The sequence below is a fragment of the Glycine soja genome, chromosome 14, assembly GCF_004193775.1.
Source record: "Glycine soja cultivar W05 chromosome 14, ASM419377v2, whole genome shotgun sequence".
Lineage (NCBI taxonomy): Eukaryota > Viridiplantae > Streptophyta > Magnoliopsida > Fabales > Fabaceae > Glycine > Glycine soja.
The window spans coordinates 47196791-47222692 of record NC_041015.1 but is presented as its reverse complement, the minus strand read 5'-3'; the positions used below and the strand labels follow the sequence as shown (position 1 = coordinate 47222692).

The 25902-nt window shown below is 32.9% G+C and overlaps 2 protein-coding genes and 1 long non-coding RNA gene across 4 annotated transcripts; all 3 read right to left on the bottom strand.

Moving 5' to 3' along the window:
- Positions 1 to 947: 947 nt before the first annotated feature.
- On the bottom strand, positions 948 to 4484 carry LOC114383511 (pentatricopeptide repeat-containing protein At3g24000, mitochondrial-like). Its single transcript, XM_028343193.1, has 2 exons — positions 4227 to 4484; positions 948 to 3469 (listed from the first exon to the last, which is right to left on the bottom strand). Exons 1-2 carry the CDS (start codon positions 4326 to 4328, stop codon positions 1295 to 1297), a joined length of 2277 nt encoding a protein of 758 aa, XP_028198994.1. The 5' UTR covers positions 4329 to 4484; the 3' UTR covers positions 948 to 1294.
- Positions 4485 to 7404: 2920 nt separating this feature from the next.
- LOC114384573 (serine hydroxymethyltransferase, mitochondrial-like) lies at positions 7405 to 14915 on the bottom strand. 2 transcript variants are annotated; one of them, XM_028344273.1, is made up of 15 exons: positions 14685 to 14913; positions 14574 to 14618; positions 14393 to 14479; positions 14158 to 14279; positions 13971 to 14047; positions 12568 to 12692; positions 11706 to 11798; positions 10899 to 10991; positions 10608 to 10805; positions 9551 to 9655; positions 9336 to 9401; positions 9110 to 9187; positions 8274 to 8385; positions 8076 to 8186; positions 7405 to 7958 (listed from the first exon to the last, which is right to left on the bottom strand). In XM_028344273.1, exons 1-15 carry the CDS (start codon positions 14745 to 14747, stop codon positions 7810 to 7812), a joined length of 1524 nt encoding a protein of 507 aa, XP_028200074.1. In that variant the 5' UTR covers positions 14748 to 14913; the 3' UTR covers positions 7405 to 7809. The 2 variants fall into 2 exon arrangements, 1 of the variants encoding a protein (XP_028200074.1); XR_003660727.1 differs by lacking the exon at positions 7405 to 7958 and having other exon boundaries at positions 8143 to 8186; positions 8274 to 8368; positions 14685 to 14915.
- Positions 14916 to 24008: 9093 nt separating this feature from the next.
- On the bottom strand, positions 24009 to 24744 carry LOC114383097. Its single transcript, XR_003660400.1, has 2 exons — positions 24393 to 24744; positions 24009 to 24282 (listed from the first exon to the last, which is right to left on the bottom strand). It is a non-coding gene; the product is annotated as an uncharacterized LOC114383097 (long non-coding RNA).
- Between the last annotated feature and the right edge of the window lie 1158 nt (positions 24745 to 25902).

Sequence of the window (25902 nt, the reverse complement as noted above, 5' to 3'; positions counted from 1 at the left end):
TCTTGAACTTAAATATAAACAAATCTAACTAATTTCATCCTTATTTAATAATATCATTCCTAAAATACTATTTAATTGTAACTCTCTTTTCAATGACTCTTTTTTATTCATAATAACAAGTTTTGAGCTCTATGGAATATGAAACGCTCTTCATCAGTCAAAAGCCACCAAAGGTGATTTTATCAAGTATGAAAGTTGTGGCACAATCAATGGGATTTAAGACGCATATTCGCAACTACATGCTTAGTAAATTGCATTGGTTTGCTGCTCTTACGCCCTCCACTTTGTTGTTCTAAATTATTTTGTATCACTTATTTGCTTGTCTGTTCTAAAAAATTAACTGAGAACACTAATTGAACAGTATTATTAAATCACGTAAAATGCTTAGAATACAACAGTATTTGCTGTCCAGTGTCATAGACCCCTGCAGAGATGAGTTCTGTGTCCAAATTATAAGACAACATATATATTTCTATTCACCCCATTACACATTTAAAAATATGTAAAACTTTCTTCCCTAAACTGTCAACATGACAGATTGAACACATAATAATACATAACTGCTAATGACGATTATTATTGCACATATTTTTGATAGAAAAATACTACTACTTTTTACAATTAACTGTCATAATTGCCCCTAACTCTTGGTTTCCATCACCAACCTAAATAACTTACGAGTTAATTCTTCTGAAAACAAAACTTGCCGCAATTTCTTAGTTTTATTAGTCTGAACTGATATTGGTCTACATTTCCAGTTATCTCCGTTTTATGGGACACACACATATCTAAAAATGTAAAATGACATAAAAAAACTTATTTGTAGAAAAAAAAAATCTTTTTCTGTATGTAGAAAATGTAAGAAGTGATCTAATGGAAAAATAGGAAGAAAAAGTGGTGCATACATCTTTTTCCCCCCACAAATTAAACGATTTTAAATTATTTAATTGAAAACCAGTGTTGGATTATTTCTGAACATGTAACAGTAATACAAAAATTTGAGTCAAACTCAAGAAATCCAATGTCTCATGTTCTGCGCAGCTAAGATCATTAAGCCATCTTAGACAGGCAAGCTTTTTGCCATTTGTACATTGTTTAATACATGTTAACAGTTTCATGTATGATCTAGTAATACATGCTCTAAACTTTTGGGAAGCTATAATCACAATAATTTGAAACTAATCAATGTAGTGTGCCGTGTTATATTAATAAGTGTAGTGATGTGTAAAAAACTCTTATCAGATTTTGATGGTCAGCTTTTGATTGCCAACACATGAACTTTTAGCTGCTGCTTTTAGAGAAAACCGCCAAAATTTCCACATGAGCATTCTCCATTGGCAAATTTGTGAAGCCGCTTACTATCTTTAACGATGATTTCCCTACCGGCTAGTGTTGAGACATACTTAATAAAGTTATGGCTATCCCTGCATATTAAGGTGCTCTTGACAACTCTTATTGGAGAAGAATTTGGCAAGTTCTCCAACCCAAATGTAATGGCCAGCTTCTCGCTGTGATAAATGTTAGGGGATGATGTCTTTTCCTCCTCCTCCTCTTCATCACTTATTTCCACACTTTCTAGCATCTCATATCCTACATTCTTTACTTTGGCAAGTAAATCCTCCAATGATTTACATATTAGAGAACTCTGTGGGTGTGTTTTTCCATTGGTTTTGAAGGAATACACTTTGTCTTTAATGCTAATCCAGCTCCAATCCTTCAACTTTCCAACTTTCTCCTCTTCCATCATCTTCCTCACCCTTGAAACATCCTCAAAACGCTCAGCTGAGAGGTACATATTCAACAACAATACATAAGTCTCTGGATCTTTTGGTTTGAGACTTAGTAACTGTTCAGCAGCATAAAACCCCAATTCCAGATTCCCGTGGCTTTTACAACCAGCAATAAAGTTTGACCAAATAAACTCACTAGGCTCATAATTCATTTTCTTAATGAAATTCAGAGCTTGCTCCAGCCGACCTAACCTCACAAACATATCAACCATGCATTCATAGTGGTCCATAGCAGGCTTAATTTTATATTTCTTTTGCATAATCTCAAAGTAGTTGAGTGCTTGACTGACCATGCCAGCATGGCTACATGCTGATAAAACACCCACAAAAGTGACCGCATTTGGTCTAACTCCTGCTAGGCTCATATCCTCAAAAATATGCAATGCTTGTTGTGACATACCATGCTGTGAAAAACCTGTAATCATAGAAGTCCATGCTATCATAGTTCTAGTAGACATCTCCAGAAATGCTTTGCTAGCCCTCTCAATGCTTCCACACTTACTGTACATACTAATCAGTGAAGTACTTACAATCACATCCGATAAGAATCCAGTTTTGATAGTCTGCGCATGAATTTGTTCCCCCTGCTCTATAGCCAGCATTCTACTGCATACACTTAAGACACTAGATAAGGTAAACAGATCAGGTTTCATGCCTGATAGATTCAACTTGGAGAAAAGTTTCATTGCTTCACTTCCTCTATGGCATGCAGAAAGATTATCCTTTGTGAGTTCCATCATCTGCGCATGCCCGGCAATCATTGCATTCCATGTAACCATACTGGCATCATCCATTCTATTAAACAACCTATGAGCCTCAACAATACAACCACTTTTGAGGTACAAATACAACAAAGAATTTCTAACACGTAGGTTTGATTCATAGCCAAATTTAATGCACAACGAATAAACCTGAGTTCCAAGTTCCAAAGACAGGATTTCACAACACTGGCTCAAGGCACTGGTCAAAGTGAACTCATTAGGCTTTATGTCCACAGCAATCATCTCAACAAAAAGTCTCAACCCCTTCACAGGTGCACCATTGTCCGCACAAGCAGAAACAGCTGAAGTCCATGAAATAACATTCTTTTCTCTGATTCTACTAAATGTTTTAAGAGCATCCTCCAACCTGCCACATTTGGAGTATAAACTACAAAGTGCACTGCCAACACTGGCGTCAAAGTCAACATGGTATTTGATTATGTAAGCATGGAATTGATCTCCTAACTTGAGAGACTGCAAAGAACTACAAGCATGTAGAACAGCAGAAAGAGTATAAACTGAAGGGTAACTTCCTGCATACAACATCTCTTGAAACACATGAATGGCGTGCTTTGGCTGTGAGTTCTGCACAAAACCCACCATTAACGTGGTCCATGCCACCACGTTTCTTCTAAGCATGTTGTCAAACACCCTGCGAGCATCCTCCATGTTCCCACATTTGGCATAAACATTGACCAGAAATGACATGACAAAAAAATTATCATGGCAACCTGTTTTCATGACATGACCATGAACAATTTGTGTTTCTGAATAGGAGCGCGTGTCTAAGCATTGTTGCAACAAGGGAACATAGAACAATTTTTCCTCCTCCTCTGTCCCCTCTTTGGTCAACAAAAGTGTTTCCCCAAAATCCAAATGTGTGAATCTGTGGCTTTTCTGGAAAGAAATGCTTTGACCCTGAAAACATAAGCTGCAGTTAAAGTAGTTGTATATGTGATGCGAGTAATTTTTGTGTGAGCACTGCTTATGCATTGCATACAACCAATTAAAGGTTTTGAAAACGATATCGAAATAATTTCATTACAGATTGCAACATGATTTTAATATAAGAACTGTATTAAATTAAGATATGTTCCTTGAAGTAACAGTCCGTAGAAAATGGCTGCACTATAGACCAAAATATAAAATTGTATGCGATGTGAGTAATTTATTTGTGAGCATTGCTTATGCATGCAGCCAATTAAAGTTTATAAAATGATACTGAAATAGCTTCAGTACAGACTTCAATAAGTAAACAACCATTTTGGTTTTGCATTAGTCTTTGAAACTAAGGAAATTTCAAATAAGTTCTTCAATTTCCAGTTGCTTCATCTAAATCCCAAAAGTAAACCACTTATTATCATTTCAGTCTCGAAACATGTCTTAATATTTTATCATTTAAGTCACAATTTTTTAAAAAAATTAGACTAATATGTTTGACGATTCAGATACTTATTTGAATTTTTCTTAATTTCAAGAACCAATATAACAGCGCTGTATCAGGAACTTTACATGATTTCAGCACGAGCTTTATTATTATTTTAATATAAATACTGTATTCATTTAAGAACTGTTTGATTAAGTTTAGAAAAATAAAAATGGCAGAATAATAGACCAAAATGTAAAAGTGAGTTAACATAAGGCCCAAAGAGAGAGAGAGAGAGAGAGAGAGAACCTTCTCTGGGGGATAGGAGCTTGGTGGGTATATTGGGTATTTTGGGAATTGTGGGTGGAGCTTGAGAGTTGCAGTGACAACAGAGGAAAGGAAAGAAGCCATGGTAGTTATGAGTGTGAAGGAAAGAAGGGGGAATTATAATTATGGCATGAGTTTCCTAGTGTGTCTGCATGATTGATATCCATATCCCCTTCTTTCTTCCTCGGATAAAAATTGTGGGAAGGAGGGGAACGGATATCTGATGACAACCACTCCCTGAGCATGGGAACGTAAGTAGAAAATAAGATTTAAAATAGGTTTGAATATATATAAAATAATTTTTAAATGTTTTTTTTAAATTCTATTAACCTGTGTTTTTAGAATGAGTTAAAAAATTAAAAGAAGAAAATATTTATTGTAAAAATTATAAGAAAATATAAAAAAAAATATATTATGAATAGTATAATTTTATGCATTTTAATATTTTTTTTAATTTCTTAACAATGCCTAAAGATATTAATTAGTATTTTCAAAAAAATTCTTAATTCATTTTCATCCTTATTTATAATATGCAGATATAAAAATTTTATTCTTATTAAATATTTTTCAAGGGGATTAATTCATAATAAATAAAATATTATAGAGACTAAAATAAAAATAAATAAATATATTTAAAAAGATTAAAATAAAATAATAAGGAAAAAAATTTAAAAATAATATAAGGATCATTTAAAAATTAATTTTATATTAATAAAAAGTCTATTGCATTCCTAACAAAAAAAAGTATATAAAAAACATTAAAAATATATTTAAGTCTAAAAAATCAAAGAATCAAATATATTATTTGAACTCCACTTAGATTTTGGTCCGTTTTTATTTATTTATTTAGAGTTTAGTTTTTATAAACTTTCCTCGTTAATAATTTATTGTTTCTATAAGATATGGCTTTTATTAGGATTATGATATTTAAGGGAGGAAATTTAAATAAATAATATATTAAGAATTAACAATAAAAATAATAAATTATTTGATCCGAACTTTAAATTAAATAAAACTATAAGAACTATTTCAACCATAAATTTATAAAAATTGATTTTGGTCGAAGCTTTTATTATTTTAATTTGATTAAAATATACCAATAGAGTAAAAGATTTATATTCTTATCCAAGTTTTATGATAAGTTTGTTGAGTTTTATAATAATCATTTTAAGAATTATATCTATGATTATTGCTTATTGATTGATAATGTAAAAATATTTACAATGACAATTAATAAAAACTAAACTTTTTGTTTTATTTTTCCACAAGATTGTTATATATGGTATGATTAATTGACATTCATTGTGTAAAATCAAGTTTAAATATTCAGTTTTTTTATATTATTATTATTCAAATGTTATTTTTTACGCTCAACATGACAATAGGAACTAAGACACATTATGTTATTTTCATGTTTTTGATGTCAAGCAACCTTTTCTTTCTTAAGAACCTATGCTAATTACTCAAAATTCTTATCATTAGACCAACCCTAATGTGCTAAGTGCTAATTCATCAATTGAAAGATTATGTAACCTACCTATATAGGGTGACATCAAACTTTATCCATTTAATTGGGTGTTAGCCCAAGATAAACTTGTGATTGTAGAGCAATCCAAAGGTGAAGAAAGCAATTCTTGAATAGTAGTATTGTTTTGGACTAATTGCCTTGTCGGCTTCCACCTTATTGGCCTTGTCAGCTTCTCAAGCCTAATTGGATTTATATTATATTCTATTTGGTATTCTTGAATTTAAGTTTAAGAAATCTTATTAGTCTTGTGGTCACTTGTGTGGCCTACCTCTTAGTAGACATGTGTCTTGACGAGATCCTCAAACCAACATTGTGTTAGAGATCTCATATCGACTAGTGATATGGCCAAACTAAAATATATAGGTGTGAAGAAAACCATTACCTTCTAAAGCGATTTTATAGGATTGAGTTAAGTCAAAAATCAAATTCTAAGATGATATCAGGGTCTATCCCAGCAATTGTTGTCGGGTCTATCTAACCACCTACAAAGCTCTAATCCTACAAATTTCATGCTTGAGATGTCTAGTCTTCAATGTGTCAAGTTCTAAGATATTGACCTCCTATGGTCTACTTGTGTGGTCGTCTTTGCAGGTAACTAATTCATCACACACCCCACGTGCATCATAATTATCTTGCCATATGTTTCACATGCTCTATAATCTCTTAAACAACTTGTATATAAGACATCTTCGTCTATGGGGTATGCATTTGACCCTAACCTTTTGTTTACTTCTCTCAAATATTGACTTGAGCATTATAGTCTTTACAAGTGATCACCACTAGATTTCTCCTTTGTTATTGTACTTGTACCCATTCAAGCTTTGACAATAAAAAAAATTATCACCAACATTCAACATTTCAAACAAGTTGTTTTTTTTTATTGAATTATTCATTTGGTTCCTATAAATTTTTATTTAAAGTTTGAATTCTTATACAAAAAAAAAGTTCTTATACAATTTTATGTGGGTATTTATCTTTACCTGAAAACTTTTTGTGATAATTTTATATCATCAAAAAGTATTATCTAATGTTCTCAACACAAACCAAAACTTAAATTCTATGATGTGCGAAAACGCGTCCAACACATTTATATCACATGTCGGACACCCCCAACACATCCTTTAGCCGGCATGTCCATGCTTCATAGGTAGGTACTTACAAGGAGCATGTTAGACTATTATAAGAAAACTTGGGGAGAAAAATGAGTGAGGAATTAACTAACTAGAGAGAAAATGATTGTTCTTTATAAGATAATACAGAATATAACTCATCAAATTTTAGAATTATTGTGATTGCTCTAATTTGAATATCCACATGTTACATTAAGTGCGTGTTTTTTTATTTTACATTGAAGAATTGATTCTAGATTCAAAAATGAAACAACTTTGGCTTATGTTAGATTAGAAAATTTTAATCCTAACTTGAATGGGCAATGAAAATAACTAACCATAAATCACATTACTTCAAATTCAATTTTAACCAAAATCAATTTTATAAAATCAATTCCATTTAAAATTAATTTTACCAATATTCATCCAAACATGCAATAAATAACTTTAGGGTTGATGCCGTAATAAAATTTATGGGGAATTTTTGTAAATTAGATAGACGTAGAGAGATGGGATTTGTAAATTGAGGAGGAATTAAGGTAATTTATTTCAAATACCAGCACAAATTCACAAAATAGCAAAATTTATGGAAATTAGATAGACGTAGAGAGATGGGGTTTGTAAATTGAGGAGGAATTAAGGTAATTTATTTCAAATACTAGTACAAATTCACCAAATAGCAAAATCCACATGCTCGACCTCCTTTTTGCTACATCAGCAGTACGATCACAAGGAATTTTCACCATGAAATCAATAATATATTTGAAAAGCTGAAGGGAAATTTCTCCCTTTTCTCTTTCATTTAAACCATTGATAATATCATTCTCATTTTCATCCAAGACTCCGGTACTATCCATTGAGCAACGTGTTGTTATTAATTCCAAAAGCTTCCAAATAATACTCCAGAAGAAGTTCCATCTGTCGCCTTTCACTTACCATACTTCATTGTTTCTATGTTAAAACCAATAGTGGGAAACTTCTTAGCATAATCCTCAACTTCATGACAGAGATTAGCAATCTTAGATTGAATTTGTTCATCTGATTGCATAGCTGCCACAAAATCTTTCAACTTTGTACCTGAAGTTGATGTAACCATCAAGAAGAAAAGTGATTTACGTAACGTTAAGACACTGGCTATGCTTTTAAAACTGCAAATATAACAATTCAGATGTACGAAGGTAAGGTAGGATCAACCATTGGTATTTTCCTTAATCTGCAAGGCTAACTTGACAGCCGCATCAAAGTATTCAGCTACTTTTTCAAAATCTTCCTCAACAAATCCCCTAGATGTGAGAGCAGGGGTTCCTGAATCACAAGAAAATAATCTTTATTAACATGTAATTATAGATCCACTAATAAAAGCATAAAAAAAAGATGAGCAACAGACTGTACCCATTCGAATGCCTCCAGGAACCATAGCAGACACATCCCCTGGAACGGTATTTTTATTGGCAGCTATATGAACTGCTTCCAGTACCTTCTCAACCCTAGAACCATCAATACCCTGTCAAACAGCACATCATTGAAACCTGCTCTCCCCTTGATGCTATAAAATATAAATACTACTCATGAAATCAAACCCAACAAAAATATTAACATCTTTCACAATCTTGGGTTACCAAATAAATACCTTAATTACCAAACCTCAACACTGGAAACATTCCATAAAATAATTCGGTCACTTCACAAACATTGAAGAAGGTGTTGATTTGTTTGCCTACAATAACTAATAAAATGCTCTTAAAAGGTTTTGAGATGTTTCTAGCAGTTTGGGATGGTAGAATAACTATATGATACATGTTAGATGCCAATTTCTAACTACTTACTTGGCAATAAGTACTAAGATAGCATCACTATCATATTAAATCTATCAATGTCTATTGGGTTTTATCTTCCAGTGAGCTCTCAATATAATTTTCTTTACATAACATAATTATTTAAAAATAACATCCCGGCCATGTATCTATACGTTACAACATTCCAAGTTCCGTACTAAAATCTTAACGAAGGAGGCTTGACACAATAAATATCTTTTGAAGCCAATTTATCCATACTAATAGCTGATTTTCCATTCTCACCAAGTACTCAATGTATGATTTAAACCAAGCATAGAAAGGCTGCTCTGAACAGGTCTATTTGACATGTAAACACAATTTGGCACTATCTGGGTTTCTTTATGAGACAAATATAACCAAGAAATTTTCAGAGAAAAGGATCACATCATTTACCTTGTTTCTTAAGTTCACCAACACTAAATGGTTGTCAGTTCCACCAGATACAAGTTCGTAGCCTTTTTCTAACAAACTCTGAAGTTCAAAAACACAGTAGGGTCAGTTAAAACTGAAAAAATGTCTGGCTAAACATTTAGTAGAAGATACAACTACTAAGTAATAACTAGTTTCTGATGGCTTTATACAGCATTTGTGTGCATCATACAAATGGCATTCATTTTACCTGTGCAAATGCTGAGCAGTTGCTAAGTACTTGCTTTTGGTAATTCTTGAATTCTGGTGTCATAGCCTACATTTACAGAAATGAAGAAAGAACTGGACTTACATAAGCCTGGCAACAGATTTACAAGAATGACCATTATGTTTTTATAGAGAAAAAAATGTTTACTAGGAGAAACTATAATAACTACAGTTTCTTTGCCTAGTCAATTAAAGAACCTGCTTCAGTGCAACTGCTAAGCCTGAAATAGTGTGATTGTGTGGACCACCTTGAAGTCCAGGAAAAACAGCCTGGTTTATTTTGTCTTCATAGTCATACAACACCTGTAAGATGGATTCAGAAAATAAAGAATTTTTTCAGGTTACCCAACTTTGAAATGGTTACAAATGAAAACAAAATGAGCCTAACTCAACCCTCAAAGCAAGCTCAAGTGAAGAGTATAGCTGAAGTCATTATATGGGGTACTTTGACTATATACCCAACCAATGTAGATCATTCTCACACCCAAGCCGTCTCAAGAGCATAAAGTTTGCTGGACTGGAAATCTCTAGGTGGCCCAACATAAAGTTTTACATAGGCTTCGAAAAGATGTTAAAATTGAGAACAGACAGGGCATAACTCAAAGCTAGCTTAATGAGAAACGATTGCTCAAGTCATATCTGTTACCCAAATATTTCAGCCGATGTGGGATATACTAACATTGTTTTAAGAAACAAACATATCAATAAACATTATTTATGAACACAGTCTACAACTACTACAAATGGGAAACTTATATTTTTAGGAAAAAATGTATTTTACATCCTTTAAGTATAGCCCCTTTCTCAACACCATCTCCACACAAAAAATGGAAGAGAGAAAAGGTCGGTTTTCATTTGATCACATAAACCCCTTGACGGTTAATTTTAAGTGAAAATGTTTACTTCTTAACTCAAAGGAAGACAAGGCACATGCACACAATGTGACCTCACCAATACAAAAACGAAATTTAATTTTATTACTTAAAGCCCCCTGAAGTTGGTTTACTTATCACTTCAACCCCTACCCCCATAGAGTATTTTTTTTATCACATAACCCCCTTAGAGTTTGGCTTCAAGTGTGGGAAGGTTAACTTCTGTTTGATTTATCTGAAAAAGTAATGTTTTGACTTAAAACTTCAAGGGACTGGGGGAGTAAGTCATGAAAGTGCTATAATTCAGGCAGTTAAAGTGTATTTTACCCTATTTTTGAATTCCTTATCTCCGTAAAACATTAAATTTATAATTTTAAACTCACTTCCTTCCCTTGTTTGTTTATCTCTTTCACACCCTTCCTGAAGAAAATCATAGCCCCACGTGGTCCACGAAGTGACTTATGTGTCGTGGTTGTTACAACATCTGCATAATCAAAAGGAGAAGGAATAACACCGGCAGCAACCAATCCACTGATATGTGCCATATCAGCCAACAGAACTGCCTTCTGCTTATCACAGACCTATACAAATTCAAGCATAAAAGATTCAATACCATCATGACTGAATTGTTCTAAACATTAAATACCTAAGTTTCTGTATCAGATATAAATTACCTTGCGAACACGTGCATAATCATAAAGGCGAGCATAAGCACTAGCACCAGCAACTATTAATTTTGGCCTAAAAAGTGCTGCACTTTTCTCCAACTGCGGATATTAAATAAGTCAAGCAATTATAGGAAAGTCTCAACCAACAGTATGCATGAAAGGGGGACTTTGCAAAGTGTGAATCTAACCCCTCATCACATTCAGAAAAATGTCTCTTTTCCCATTTGTAAGGAAAAATTTATGCAATAATCAAGAATAGATAGCAGAACAATGAATGCTGCGGCAATCAGCTACTAAGAGGACAAAATATTTTGATCTTGGCCATGAAATGATTAACTTTTGAAAGATTAGAACAAAAATCCTATCTCCTTTGTTTCCTAATCCTTTCCAACTGACCAATTCTGCCCTCTATCCCCACCTAGAAATTAAGCAGGTTGTTACAAAACAAACCCACAACATGCTGACCACACACCTTTCATACAAGTCAACTTGGCCCCAATCCTCTCCTACTACTTCCTCTTCCCCTACCATACACCTTAGTTTTTTTTTATTGGGGGGAGGGCCATGGACCAATGAATATATCTCTAAAATTCGCAATCACTGCAATATTTTATAGGAATAGGATAATAGTTTTAATAACATAATCTCTACCGACACATTCTATAATTAAACATCAAATGAAAAAATACTCAACTCATTGGCAAAATAGATAACAGTGAACAGCAACTGAAATAGAAAAAGTCCGACTGCTTAAAAGATTCTCTTTGATAAGAAAGAATATCCACAACACAGAATACAATGGTACCTACCTACCTGGTCATAATCGATATAACCAGTGCTCTCATTCAATCTGTATGGCATTGTTTCAAAGAATATAGATACAGCCGATATCTTCTTGGTGTCAGTCTGCATGATACAAACAAATAATCAAAATCTTGTTACAAAGAATATGGCACACATTGCTACAATTTAAAAGAGGTGCAAGGGGAGTTGCTAATGAAAGGCTGTGACAGGTTAGATAAGGGGTCTTATGGTGATATTGAAGAGTGAGGAAGTTGTTCATTTGCAGTTTCAGACAACACTGTTCTTTTGATTTCATAAGGGGCAGATATTTTTAGAAATGTTCTTGCTGAATTGAAATCTTTCAGATTGCTTCTAGTCTTTGTATTAATCTAACAAGGTAGTTTAGTGAGAATTGATTTCAATCACAGTTTGTGGCTGGAATATGATTCCAAAATTTGTCTATAACTTTTTTCCTCCCTCGCCTTTTTATGTGAAGAGCTTGTTTTCTTAGCTTCCTTGTGGATTTCTGCTCATGGGTTTCTTAACAGTGTTCCTACTCCTAGGTGTGACATGCAAAGGGATTGGGTTTCTCTTCTGAATTAATTTTTTTCTTTTCTTTACTAAATAGAATTTTATAGCCTTAGAAATAATCCCTTTTTAAACTAGTTCCTTCTTAATGGAAACTCCTGTCAGCAAAACGAAACAAAAAATAAAGTCCATATATAGATCACATAAATAACTATTTGGCCAAAAAGGAGGGGAAAAAAACTAAACTAATATGAGCTATTGCTACGACATTCATCCATCATGTCTTATTGCAGACTTAATATGATTATCAACTCGTGGCAGCAGGTAAAATGACCACAATTGATAATCAGAAGCAGAACTTAACCTGATAACCATGCGATAGATGCCCACCATGGGGAAGATCAAGTGCCATAATTCTCTCATGAGGTTTCAATAAAGCAGTGTAAACTTGGAAGTTAGAAGGGGATCCAGATAATGATTGCACATTGACTGTCAAAATGCAGAGAACATAAGATTCTCCAAGAAAGCACATTATCAAAATTTTGTTCCCCCAAGCTGTGGAGGAAAATAATAGAAAAGACATATGAACGATCCAACAAAACAATAACACAAGTTCACCCAAAAAATAACAAACTATTTTTCTAACAAGACAACAAGCATGCTAAAAAATATTATGCATCAAAATTCCAAAGCAGGAGAATTCTATAGATTCTCCAGTAATATTAGTAAATTTCTATCACAAAGAAATGTTAGTTTTCTTTTAACTCCAAACAGTTTTCTATAGGTTAAGTACATGAGGTGTCCAATAAAAATGAATTAAGATAATCCTCCAATATATTCAAAAAATCTCTATGATTATCACTTGATATACAAAGTTCTATGATCAGATATAAAATTGCAGGTAATATGTAAATATAATTCAATAGTTGAATCAATTAAAATCACATTCTATATCATGTCATTAAATGGTGTAATAGTTAAGTTACACCGGTGTAATTTGATCTCTCTCTCTCTCTCTCTAAATCAACAAGCTATGAAATGAAGTAAACATCAGTCATGATAGTATACAACATATTTAGAGATGACAACAACAACAACAACAAAAGCATTATCCCATAAGGTGATATACAACGTACAAAGAGAGACAAAAAAAAAAGAATAAAAGGAAATGAAAGAAGAAAACAAGGAATAAAACATCAATGAATCGTGTTGAGTATTTTACTTCAATAATAGATGGCTGTTTCATTACCACAAAAGAAACTGAAAGCACTTAAAATGTTCATTTGAACACAGTAAAAGATTAATATATCAGGATATACACTCTGGGAATATTTAACATGTACACAAAAAAGGTTTCATTCTGTTTTCCTTGGTTCCTCCCCTTTTAGCAGAACCAAGATATACCATTTTGTAATCTTATGTTTTGCTTTCAAAATGCATGGAACATAAAGTAAAACCTTGTGTCCTGTTCTAAGACATCTACCAAGCACAAACAAATACACTAGTTCCTTGAATCCGTGGTTAACAATCAGAGCAAGATAAGAGCACTACAACCTACGTGATCTCCAATAATATATTGGCAATGCTCGGCAGCTTTCACGCAAATAACAACAAGTCTGAACCATAAAAAGAGAGTAACAACTAAACAAACAAAAACCAAAATGTTCTCAATTTCTTCTCCAAAATACCTTGACACGCACAAAACCATTCTAGATCAGAATAAAGAAACTCAAATTGCACCAAAAATGACTTTGCGCGCTTACTAACCTCCCCATTTTGCTGGATCCAGCTGAAAAGCTTCAAGTGCACGCTTCTGACACAAGGTCTCAGCCATGTCAATGTATCTAAGCGCCGAATTATACACGTAAACCCAAAATCAACACTCACCAACAATCCATAATCTACAGTAAATTTCTAAATTCAAAACAAAACATTCAAAAACAGATGCACATACTCGTTTCCTCCATAGTATCTAGCACCAGGATATCCTTCACTGTATTTATTCGTCATCACCGATCCAACTGCTTGCATCACCGACAGCGACGTGAAATTTTCCGAAGGTATAAGTTCGAACCCCTACAAATTCCGTACAAACAAACTTCCGTAAACAACAATCATGCATAAAATCGGAAAGCTTATTTATTAATTCAAAGCAAAGCAAAGCACTGTAGAATGAAACTCGGATTCACCTTCCATTGACGCGCCTTTTCGAGTTCGATTATGTCGGCGATCTCGGGATCGATGGCCTCGAGAGGATCGTTGAGCTTGTTTATCCACTGGCATTTATAGAAGAAAAAAATTGAATTAGATATGAACGAAACGCGTGAAAGCAACGAGGCATGGTTAGTGAGAGGATCTGAATTGGCTTACATCGGCGCGAGATTTGTGTTTTTCGTGAGCGGAGAGCGAAGAGGACTGCAACAACGAAGCAAGCACAGAGTGTTATGAAGAGAATGAATAAAAAGAAATGTATGTTTATACCTGGCGATAAATGGAAGTGGCGTTGGAGAAAGGTTTGTTGAGTCTGCGAAGAGCCATGGCCATTGCGATCGCGCGTGTTTGGTTGGGTTCAAAAGTGGTATTTATATATGGGTTGCGGTGGAGGGTCGGTGAGTGACAGTGAGACTGGGGTGGGTGCGGAAGAGGTTGGTGGGTGATTTATATGTGTGTGTTTTTTTTTGGGGGAGATATTCTTCGTCCTTCGTGATAAAGTGTTAGTGATGAGTTAATAGTAACATTATTATAAAGTAAAATCTCAAAGGATTTGTGAAAGAATAGTTAAATTGCGTGGACATCTAAAAATAGATAAACCAGTAGAAGAGTTTAGTTTAGAATATTGGTTTAGAGGCAAGAATATTGGTCTAGAGAAATGAAAATTCTAACTTGGAAAGGCAAGAATGCTTGGTGCAAAGGATACAATACTAGATTCAATGACTAATTAGATCTAGCTCCGTCATTATTTTTTTTGTAACAGCGATTGAATGGAACAACTCAATTTAAAAATAAATACAATTTCAAATATCTAATCAATAAAAATAGTTTAAGAACCTAATTAAAAATTGTTAAGTAATTTAAATTTATATATTTATTTTAAAAATAAAAATAAGGGCAAGTTTCTAAATTTAAAAAGTTACCTGTGAGAAAGTAGGCATTACAAGATTGTAAGATGAAAATCTAATTAAAGGTGTCTAAAATGCAACAAATTTAAGCTATTCTTGTAATAATAAATAGGTTGTATTTGTTTTAAAGTAGGTGAAATTATTTTTCAAGAAATTAACTTAAAACTATAACATTTTTTATACTGGATTTTTTTTCACATGTCTGGATTTTTTTCACATGTGTGATTTATGATTTTTTTGGTAATCTTATTTGAAATACGGTCGAATATTAAATATAAGTTTTTTTTAATAGAGATTCTAATTTTAATTTATTATATTGTGGGGTAACTATCTTCTTTTACCAGATTCAACTTCATTAGTTTTCTAGACACTTTTTACTATCACGAATTTAGGCACAACATTGAATATGACTTTACACCAATACTAATTTTGCACTTATGAGCCTCTCTTGGAAGGATATGTGTTCATAAGAATTGATCACACCTTAGAAATTGTTGGAGTTAATACTTCAAAATAAAATTATATGACCGTACCATTCTCACAATTCAATATGACACATGAAGGGATTGAAAAAAATTTATTGTTCACTAGGCAATTAAGTGACCTTGGGTGCAAGATCCATGTTGAAGGTTGAATCTTAAGTATAGAGAGAGACATTCTTGAGGTGGTGAAAGTATAAAAGACCACAACTAATTTATATACACCTTTTGGAATATAAATTTAATTAACAGGGGAATGCAATAGCTGCAGCAATTGGTCCAGAAGAAACAACATTGATATGACATAGCAAACTAGGCCATATGGTAGAACGAGTCTTGGAATGTAAAATGAAATCTCTTGCCTGGACCCAAATTGGTAAATTTACCTTTTAGTGATCATTCGGTGATAAACAAGAAGCATAGGTTGAAGTTTGATAGGTAAACTACAAGAAGCAAACACATATTGTACTTGATTTATTTTGATGTGTAAGAGTCACTAGAAATATTTCTAAGAAGCGTAAAGTATTGTGTATCATTGATGTATTTTCAAATATTTAAGGAGTTTAAAGTACAAAACTAGGAAAAGAATTAAGTTCTTGATGATAGGTAATGAAGAAAAATAAGTAATGATCACATTATGACAAGTGTACCAACATTCCATAAGTATTCAAGATCACTTCTTAACACAATGTGGCAGTGAATGATCAAAAGTTTTATCCTGTGTATAAAAAAACTGTTGATATTGCATCGACTAAATCAATAGTCCAAATTGTGTTAATTCAAATGTGTGCACTATTCACACGTTAGTGAACCATTAAAAGCTTTATACTATGCATCCGGGAAAAAAAAATAGTCAACATTGCACTAATTAAACCAAGGGTCCAAATCTCACTACTTCAAATGTGTCCCTTGTTCACGCGTCAATGAATCATCAAAAGTTTTATCCTATGCGTCAGAAGAAAAAAGAAAGAAAAAAGCTCAAGATTGCTCCGACTAAATCATTAGTCCAAATTACACCGATTCAAATGCATGCCTAATTCGTGTGTCAGTAAATCATTACGCGCTTTGCTCACGTGTTAGTGAATCATTGAAAGTTGCCTACATAATTGAATGAATTTTAAAAATATAAACTATTAATTTTGAAATACTTAACCGAAACACATTTATTTTTTTTTGCATGAATGTACATGTTTAAAAAATACACAACAAAAATGTTGTATGTATACATGATAAAAATATATTTTTATTGTGTATTATGCACGATAGAAAAGTGTTTATAGACAATAAAAATACATTTTCTGAAAATAATATACACAATGAAAGTGTGTGTTTTCATTGTTTACTGTGTATGAAGTTTGTATGTCCCCTAACATAAAACATGTTTCTACTCTTTATATTGTCCAATGGAAATGTGCTTTTGTCAAGGATACCTTCATAAATGAAAAATAACAAAGCGAGCTTGGGGGTAGAGCCCATTTTAAAACTACCCAATACAAAACGTCCATGTATTTGGAAATTTTCAAACTGACCCGACCAACTGGATTTAAGAAAAAAATCTCAACTCAAACTAAGCAATTAACTAACCTACCGAAGTTGGATTGGTTTGTCAAATTGAGTGTATTCTTTAATTTTACTATTTATGACACTGCCATTGTTTCTTTCTGTCTTTACCATGGTTATTTTTATCCTAACCATACACTATCCTCAGCGTGTGTTGGGAATATATTCTGCAGTTCTGCTCCATTTTACAATTACAATAGTAATTTACCATGGTGTACACAAAGCTTGTCCTGGTGGGGGAACAGATACCAGATACTGAGGATGTGCCAAATGTCACATATATAGCAGAAAGCTATAGTGGTTGATGGGTGTCATGTGCATTGATTCTCATATCAGTCATCACATTAATTCTATTTGATATTCAAAACAAGTTAACTCATGTCTATTAAGTAGGCTAGTACATAACATAATAATAAGAAAATAGAAATTAAATTCACTATTGCATAATCTGAAACTGAAATCCTAACGTTTAAGAAAAACCACGACCATTATGCTACGTGGAGTAACACACCCCTTAAAAATAGGATAACAACTTAACTACTTAAAATAAATAATTTTTTTATTTTCTTAACAATCTCTCCCTTAAACTGAACACTGCAGTGCTTCAGTTTAATGTTACAGCAGAAACATTAACATCCTTCAAAGAGCAGACCCCCATCAACTTTCTCAGATTTTGGAAAGGTGAAATTTTGAGAGATTTTGTGAATATATTAGCTATCTGATCCTTGCTTTTACAATATTGTAGATCAATGGTGCCATCATTGCTTCATTCCCTTAAAAAATAGTTTTTCACATCTATATGCTTGCTTCTTCCATGCAGCATGGGATTCTTGGACAATTTAATAGCTGAATTATTGTCACAGAATATTGTGGTTGCACCCGGTTGTTTGAACTTCAGTTCTTCAAGAATTCTCCTTAACCAAATGGTTGGACAAGCACAAACTGTAGCAGCAACAAATTCAGCTTCTGTGCTTGACAAAGTAACTATTGGTTGCTTCTTAGATAACCATGAAATGGCACTGGTTCCCAACACAAAGACATAACCAGAAGTACTCTTTCTATCATCTTGATCTCCTGCATAATCTATGTCAGTGAAACCCAATAAATTGGATTTTTCACCCTTTTTATAGAATAGCCCAAATTCTCTGGTTCCTTGCAGGTAGCGAAGGATTCTTTTAGCAGCCAACAAATTAATTTTGTAGGTTCCTCCATATATTTGCTAATTATACTTACAAAATACATTATGTCGGGTCTCGTTGCAGTTAAATACATCAAACTACCAACAATTTGTCTGTAAAGTGTGCTGTCAACCTTCTTTCCTTCAAGATCCTTGTGAAGTTTTAAACTAAAATCTGATGGTGTGTTTGCTGGATTGCAATCCTTCATCTGAAACATGTCCAAAACTTCTCCCACATATTTCTTTTGACAAATAAAGATTTCACCAGCTATTTGATTCACTTCTATTCCAAGAAAGTAATGCATCATACCAAGATCAATCATTTCAAACTCATCCATCATGGATTTCTTAAAGTCTTTAAACAAGACATTGCAATATCCAGAAAAAGTAAGATCATCAACATACAAGCAAAAAATGAGCATTTTACCTTTATCTTCGCTTTTAACAAAGAGTGTATGCTCATTAGGACATTTTGTGAAACCAGCTTTAAGAAAATAAGCTTCAATGCAACTATACCATGCACGTGGGGCTTGTTTCAGCCCGCACAAGGCCTTTTTTAATCTGTAAACTTTATGCTCACTTCCAATCTTGACATAACCCGGTGGTTGTTCAATAAAGACTTGCTCCGTCAAGTATCCATGTAAGAATGTTGATTTAACATCTAGTTGGAAAATGGGCCATGAATTTTGTGTTGCTAAAGCAATCATCAATCTGATTGTGTCATGTCTTGCAACTAGAGAAAAAAAATTTGTATAGTCAATCCCATATTGTTGCTTGTATCCCTTCGCCACCAAGCGTTCCTTGTACTTGTCAACTTCACCATTTTCCTTCAACTTTTTTTAAAAACTCATTTTACACCAATGGTTTTGTGTTCTTTAGGAAGATCACACAGCTCCCAAGTATCATTTCTTTCAATGGCATCAATTTCATCATTCATTGTTTTTTGCCACTTCTCTTCTTTGACAACACTCTCAAAAGTTGTAGGATCACAATCTGAAAACAAAGCAAAGTGAGTAATTGAATATGGAATTCCAGTTACAAGAAAGTCATCCATCCAAGCTGGTCTTTTTCTAATACGGGGAGGTAGTTCTTCTTCATTGTCACTGTTTGTTGGAGAAGTTTCAGTGACTATTGGAGTAATTCTTTCAGATGTACCAGAGGCTGAAGTTTGTCCTTTCTCGTCATTTTCATCAAGAAATACTTGGGTAGGTTGTTGCCTATTCCAATGTTTTCTTCATCAAAAACAACATCCTTGCTGGTCACAGTTTTCTTTGTACTGGGATTAAACAATTTGTATGCTTTGGAGGTTTCACTTACACCAATAAACACACATTTTTCAGCTTTTTCATCAAGTTTCTTTCTTTTCTAATCAGGAACATGGGCAAAGGAAATGCATCCAAAATTTTTGAAGTGATTCATATATGGTTTTCTCCCACTCCAAGCTTTTTCAGGAGTCATGTTTTGAACAGCAAATGTTAGGCTTCTATTCAAAATATGAACACCACAATTTACGGTTTCTAGCCAAAAATTCTTTGGAACCCTTCCTCGTGTCATTGAGCTCCTTACCATGTTAAGAATTGTCCTATTCTTCCTCTTTGATACACCATTTTGTTGTGGTGTATAGGCTGTTGTGAGTTCTCATGAATCAGCAAAGAACTCTGGAGCTCGTCAAGGGAGAGTGTATCAACATCTTTGGATTCTTCAATGGAACACACAACATAGTTGTACTTTGGTGCCATGGAACGTAAGATCTTCTCGACTATAACAACATCTTCCATATTTCCACCATGTAAACACATTTTATTTGCAATTGTCATGGTTCTTGCAAAATAGTTGGTTACCGATTCATCACTCTTCATGTGTAACATTTCAAATTCCTTTCTCAAGGCTTGAGGTTGTGCACGCTTTGTTCTATTAGAGCCTTGATATTTTTTATTCATTGAATCCCAAATATCTTTGGAAGTTTCTTTGCAAAGAATTGTTTCCAAGATAGAGCGATCAATGGCCTGAAACAAGTAATTTTTTGCCTTTAAACCTTTCAACTTCAGTCCTTCCAACTCCTTTTGTTGTGTTTCTGTGAGTGCTACATCAACATTAGGTGTTTCAACAGCACTTTCAACAACATGCCAATACTCTTTAGATCACAGGAAATTCTTCATCAACATGCTCCAATGGTCATAATGACCATCAAAGCGTGCAATAGTAAGCTGCACAAAGTGTCCTTCAGATGACATCTCTTTTTTGTTGTGTTATCAAAAAAGTTGCTGCCTTTGTTTTTTTTTATATAGGTCATGTTTGGCTCTTGACACCACTATTAACACGTAAAGAAATAAAGAATAAAATATGAGGAATGTGTTTCTCTGTGTTATTGAAAACAAATGAACTCATACTCATGCCTATTAAGTAGGCTAGTACATAACATAATAACAAACAAGAAAATAGGAATCAAATCCATTACTGCATAATCTGAAACTGAAATCCTAACGTTTAAGAAAAACCATAACTATTATGCTACGTGGAGTCACACACTCCTTAAAAATAGGATAATAACTTAACTACTTAAAATAAATAAATTTTATTTTATTTTCTTAACACACATTACAACACTAAGTTTTTTCACTTCCAGCAAATTTTCTGGTAAAATGGTGTGCGACAAAAATGTGGAATATATATATATATATATACTTCTTCAAATATTCGTTGGATTAGGTCGTTTAAATTGCTTTCTTTGAATTCTTTTATGTTTCTGATTGGTTTGCAACTTATAAACATAATCGGTTTTAGTTATTATAATGTCGTCCATTTTATTAAACCTCATATCAAGATAGCTTCTTCTTTTTTTGACAGAAATTAAGATAGCTCTCTGATCCTAGTATGTTAAGAATTATATCATGTGGTTGCTTTGTTAGCAAACGTTGGAGTTTCTACATTTTGTAATGCCTTGCCCCTCGTTTAACTATAAATTGGATAAACTTATTAATAAGTATTTATAGGTGAAGTCTTGACTGATATAAGAAGATAAAATAAAATTAATTTTTCTCATAAGTTACAATCAACTCATATATAAGTTAATCCGTAAAAGTTTTATGATTTAGTTTATCCGAAAAAAAATTTAATCATATATAAATTAATATTAACTTATGGATTTTTTTTTAATTTTCTTCTTTTATAAGATATTATTGATAAATTTATTCTAACATCAATTATATCCTATGTAATTATCCATTCTCACTACTAGAAAACGCGCTTTCTACATCGGTCGAAATGAGTATTCAAAGACGGTGGTCAATCATTTTTTATTGTAACATCGTTGAAAGTAAAAAGTTTCAACAACGGTCAACAATAGACCGTTGTAGAAATACAATGCTTTCTACATATGTCATTTCCCAACCACCGATGTGGAAAGGTGACTTTCAACTACGGTGGTGACGTCAACAACGACTTAGAACGTGTGTTTTCAAAGTTGTTGCTTAGGTCATGACCAATGTAGTAAGATGAGCTTTAAAAAATGGTGCTAACGTAAGCACCGTCTTAAAAACAACGTCTTTCTACATCGGTGCTTACGTCAGCACCAATGTAAAAAGGGGATGAACCTACAAATAAAATTTTAGATTAATTAATAATAATTATTTATAAATACAAAATTATCTATATTACTAATAATCAATAAATATAATTATATAATATTAAATTAACTAAAACCTAAGAATGAGTATTAAAAATTATCTATGTTACTAATAATCAATAAATATAATTATATAATATTAAATTAACTAAAACCTAAGAATCAGTAATAAAAATTATTTATGTTACTAATAATCAATAAATATAATTATATAATATTAAATTAACTAAAACCTAAGAATGAGTAACAAAAATTATCTATGTTACTAATAATCAATAAATATAATTATATAATATTAAATTAACTAAACCTAAGAATGAGTAATAATTTGAAAATTATTATTTTCAAGTATCAATGATAAGTATTACCAAAATAATTGACCTTCTCTATACTCGTATCGAGGATGCGTGTGTGGCCATAGAGGGTGGGCCGGGGGACTCGTGCTTCAGGAACTGGGGATCGAGGTTCTCAAGCTGCCGAAGCTTGGACTTCACAGCCTCGACGACATGAACATAGATCATGGCGGTGGGGGGAAGAGGGGCGGAAGGCGGAGGGAGCCACAACAGCGGAGGCAAAGAGAGGAGAGGGCGGAGGCCCGCCTATCAGAGCGATGGGCCACGGAGAGGAGGCGGTTGAGGGACATGGCTTGGCTTCGCACTCGCAATTGGGTCTAGGGTTTCATGGTGGAAGAGAAATTGCGAAGAAGTGATGAGAAGAGAGAGAGAGAAAAGAAAATTGGGTTTGTGGATTTTAATTAGGGTGAATGAATACTACTGCTAGAAGACAGAGTAAAAAAGATGCATACGCATTAGGTTTTTGTGTCCTTCAACGACGGTTTAAAATAACTGACGTAAATGTCTACTTTCAAAGATGTTCTCTTGAAAAATGATGTAAAACACTTTTCATTATTTACGAAAATGCCACCGTAATTTATTTTACATCATTTTCTCTTAAACCAACGTGGATATAACGACGTAATAGGAGCTTTTTTTAGTAGTGTCTAGATATATACTAGTTGGCTACTACTTTCAAATTGATCAAAGCAACACAGGGAGACATTGTTTTCTCAAATTGGTTCATCTATCTATGGTTTATTGTTGTATTGAAGAAACCAAAGCTGGCGTTCAATATATGAAAATGATTCTACCAACAATATTGAGTTGCTTCTTTTTGCTGTACCCCAAGTTTCAAAGATGAAAATTAATTTGTACTTTATGTATATCATTGTCGTTTTCTTAAGGTGATTTCTAGTTTTTTAGCAGTCAAAGAAAACTGGCAATCTCCTTTAACAGTCAAAGACTCCATTCAACCAAAAAACAAAATACTAGAAGACTTTGTCTTATTTTTTAAAATAAATTTAGACTTTAATAGACATATATATTAATAAGAAAATTATCATTTCCATAAATTTTAAAATAATTTTTATAAAAGTGAACTAACTTTGTATATACGCGTGACAGTTTTGATTAGATAATAATATTAAAAAAATCTTTATACTGATTTTAAAAAAGAAAATATCTTTATACTAAATTTTATTTTACACTATGAGTTCATATATATATTTTTTTCGATATACATATGATTTCATATATTATTTATTCATAATTTCAAACTACACTAATTCTCTTAATATTAAATATTTTAAATTATTTTCTTTTCCAATATATAACCCACTTCAAAATTTACTTCCAAACTAATTAGTGCAGTAAACGTCTCCTAGATGCAGTGCAAAATATAATAAACATGCTCTTTGTTTACTAAAGTTACCTTAAGGGAAGGAGGAATATAATATCAGTGATGAAAGACTTATAATCAGCAATCCACACAAAAAAAAAGGAAAATCAATAAGCTCAAAAAGAATGAAAATTAATGATGAATAGCTCTCAAACTCTTGTAGTAGTTTTCTGTTAGAACAGATAAAACCCCCTCGATCATCTCGTAGAGCCAACCACTTTCACATAGCGTTTAAACTAAGGAATATATTTAGTTTCACTACATAGTACAAATAACCATAAATAGTAAGCTAACAAAAGTTTCCAGTTATTCCAAGGAATACCCAATCTCTTCTTGAAGTTGTTAGATACAAGAGTCACGCAGCAAATTAGTGCCCTTTTGTACGCTGTATCAACCAATAAGTTGTATAAACATGATTAGTATATAAACATATATATACATATGGCACACGCACATTGTATATTCTTATGCACACATTGTATATAATTAGCGTACCTTCAAAGCTTCAACCTTATCGCTATTTGAGAGTTTTAGTTGAACTTGATGAGGGAGCAGCAAATCTATCTGAGAATCTACGACGCGAAGTAGATTCTTCCTCGTCGTCCATGCAACCCTCATCGAAGTTTTGAGCATAGCTTAAAGGGTCATACCCAAAGCCACCAACGGGTTTGTAAGTGCTTGTTCTCCTTGTCCAAGGAAGCTTCAATTTGAGACACCCCAAACACGAAAGCAAGCCTGTTCTAGGAGATGATGAACTTTTCTCCATCACTTCGAGAGTGCTTCATGGAATGAAAGTACGAAAAATCAGTATCAAATGCTTTTCGATGCCTTTCTTATTCACTACTTTTCTCTCTTATGCCAGTGATTTTAAGTGTGTGGTAGAGAATATTATAAAAAAATAGACTATACTTATATAATAGTTTTATAGTATTATTGATAAATATTATTTAGGATAAATTTGTTAATTTTTATAATAATCATATTAAAAATATATTTTCTAATATATTTTTTAAAACAGTCTCTCTTTTAATTAAAAATAATAAATTTTTGTAGTCGCACATCTTAATTAATTTTTATATCTCTTTTTTTGGTATCTTTTAATAAATTTAAACTAATAAAAAATATATTAAAGAGTGTTTCTGACACTTTTTATTATGTTACAAGTCAATTTTCTTTTCTCTCAAGGCGTTATAAGTCATAGTAAGAATGAATTCTACTTAGTTGAAGGTGTAAAAATTTTGCACTAGCAATATGCAGTAATTAAACTCATAATTCACAAAATCTAATGGTCAAGAAGTTAAGGCCTTAGGGGTTGAAATGAAAGTGGAAGAATATGAAAATTTGTCGTTTTGAATTGATTAGTTGTATGTAAAGAGAATCTAATGGTACAGTAAGGTTTTCATTCAGGGAGTAAACTAAACATGGTGGGGCCAGGACAGTTTGGTCATGAAGCAGGAAGTGAAAAAAATAGTCGACCCGAAACAGATAATTTTCCACATTCAATCATAGGTTAATAATAGAGGACTGAGGATAGTAAATAATAATTCCTAAAAAGTATGCATGCAACTAGGTATCTGCATGGATAGTTGTTATATTAAGTGTGATGATTATTAAAATTAAAGCTCCAATCCAGCGTGGGGCAAAGATCTAGAGTAGATTTGGGTAGAGAATAGTTGCAGGAGACACAACTTGTCCCTTAATCCTTGTGGGCATACAGAATTGTGACGTTCATGAATTATCTTGTTCATATGAATATGAATGGCATTTCCTTTTTTCGGTTCTGTGGGATGGTGAACAATTCATTAGTCCCACCATTTCAATCTGTGGCCCAGCTATCCTGGACGGTAAGTTGGGACTGTTTCTACTATTCAAAGATCCATCCAGGCACAATATTTAAATAACAAAGAATTAAAAAAAAATAAGAATTTAGATTATCTAAAGGATTATTCGAGCATCAAATGCTAAAGTACGAGGTTCAAAACTATTTGGTATCGAAAATAGGTCA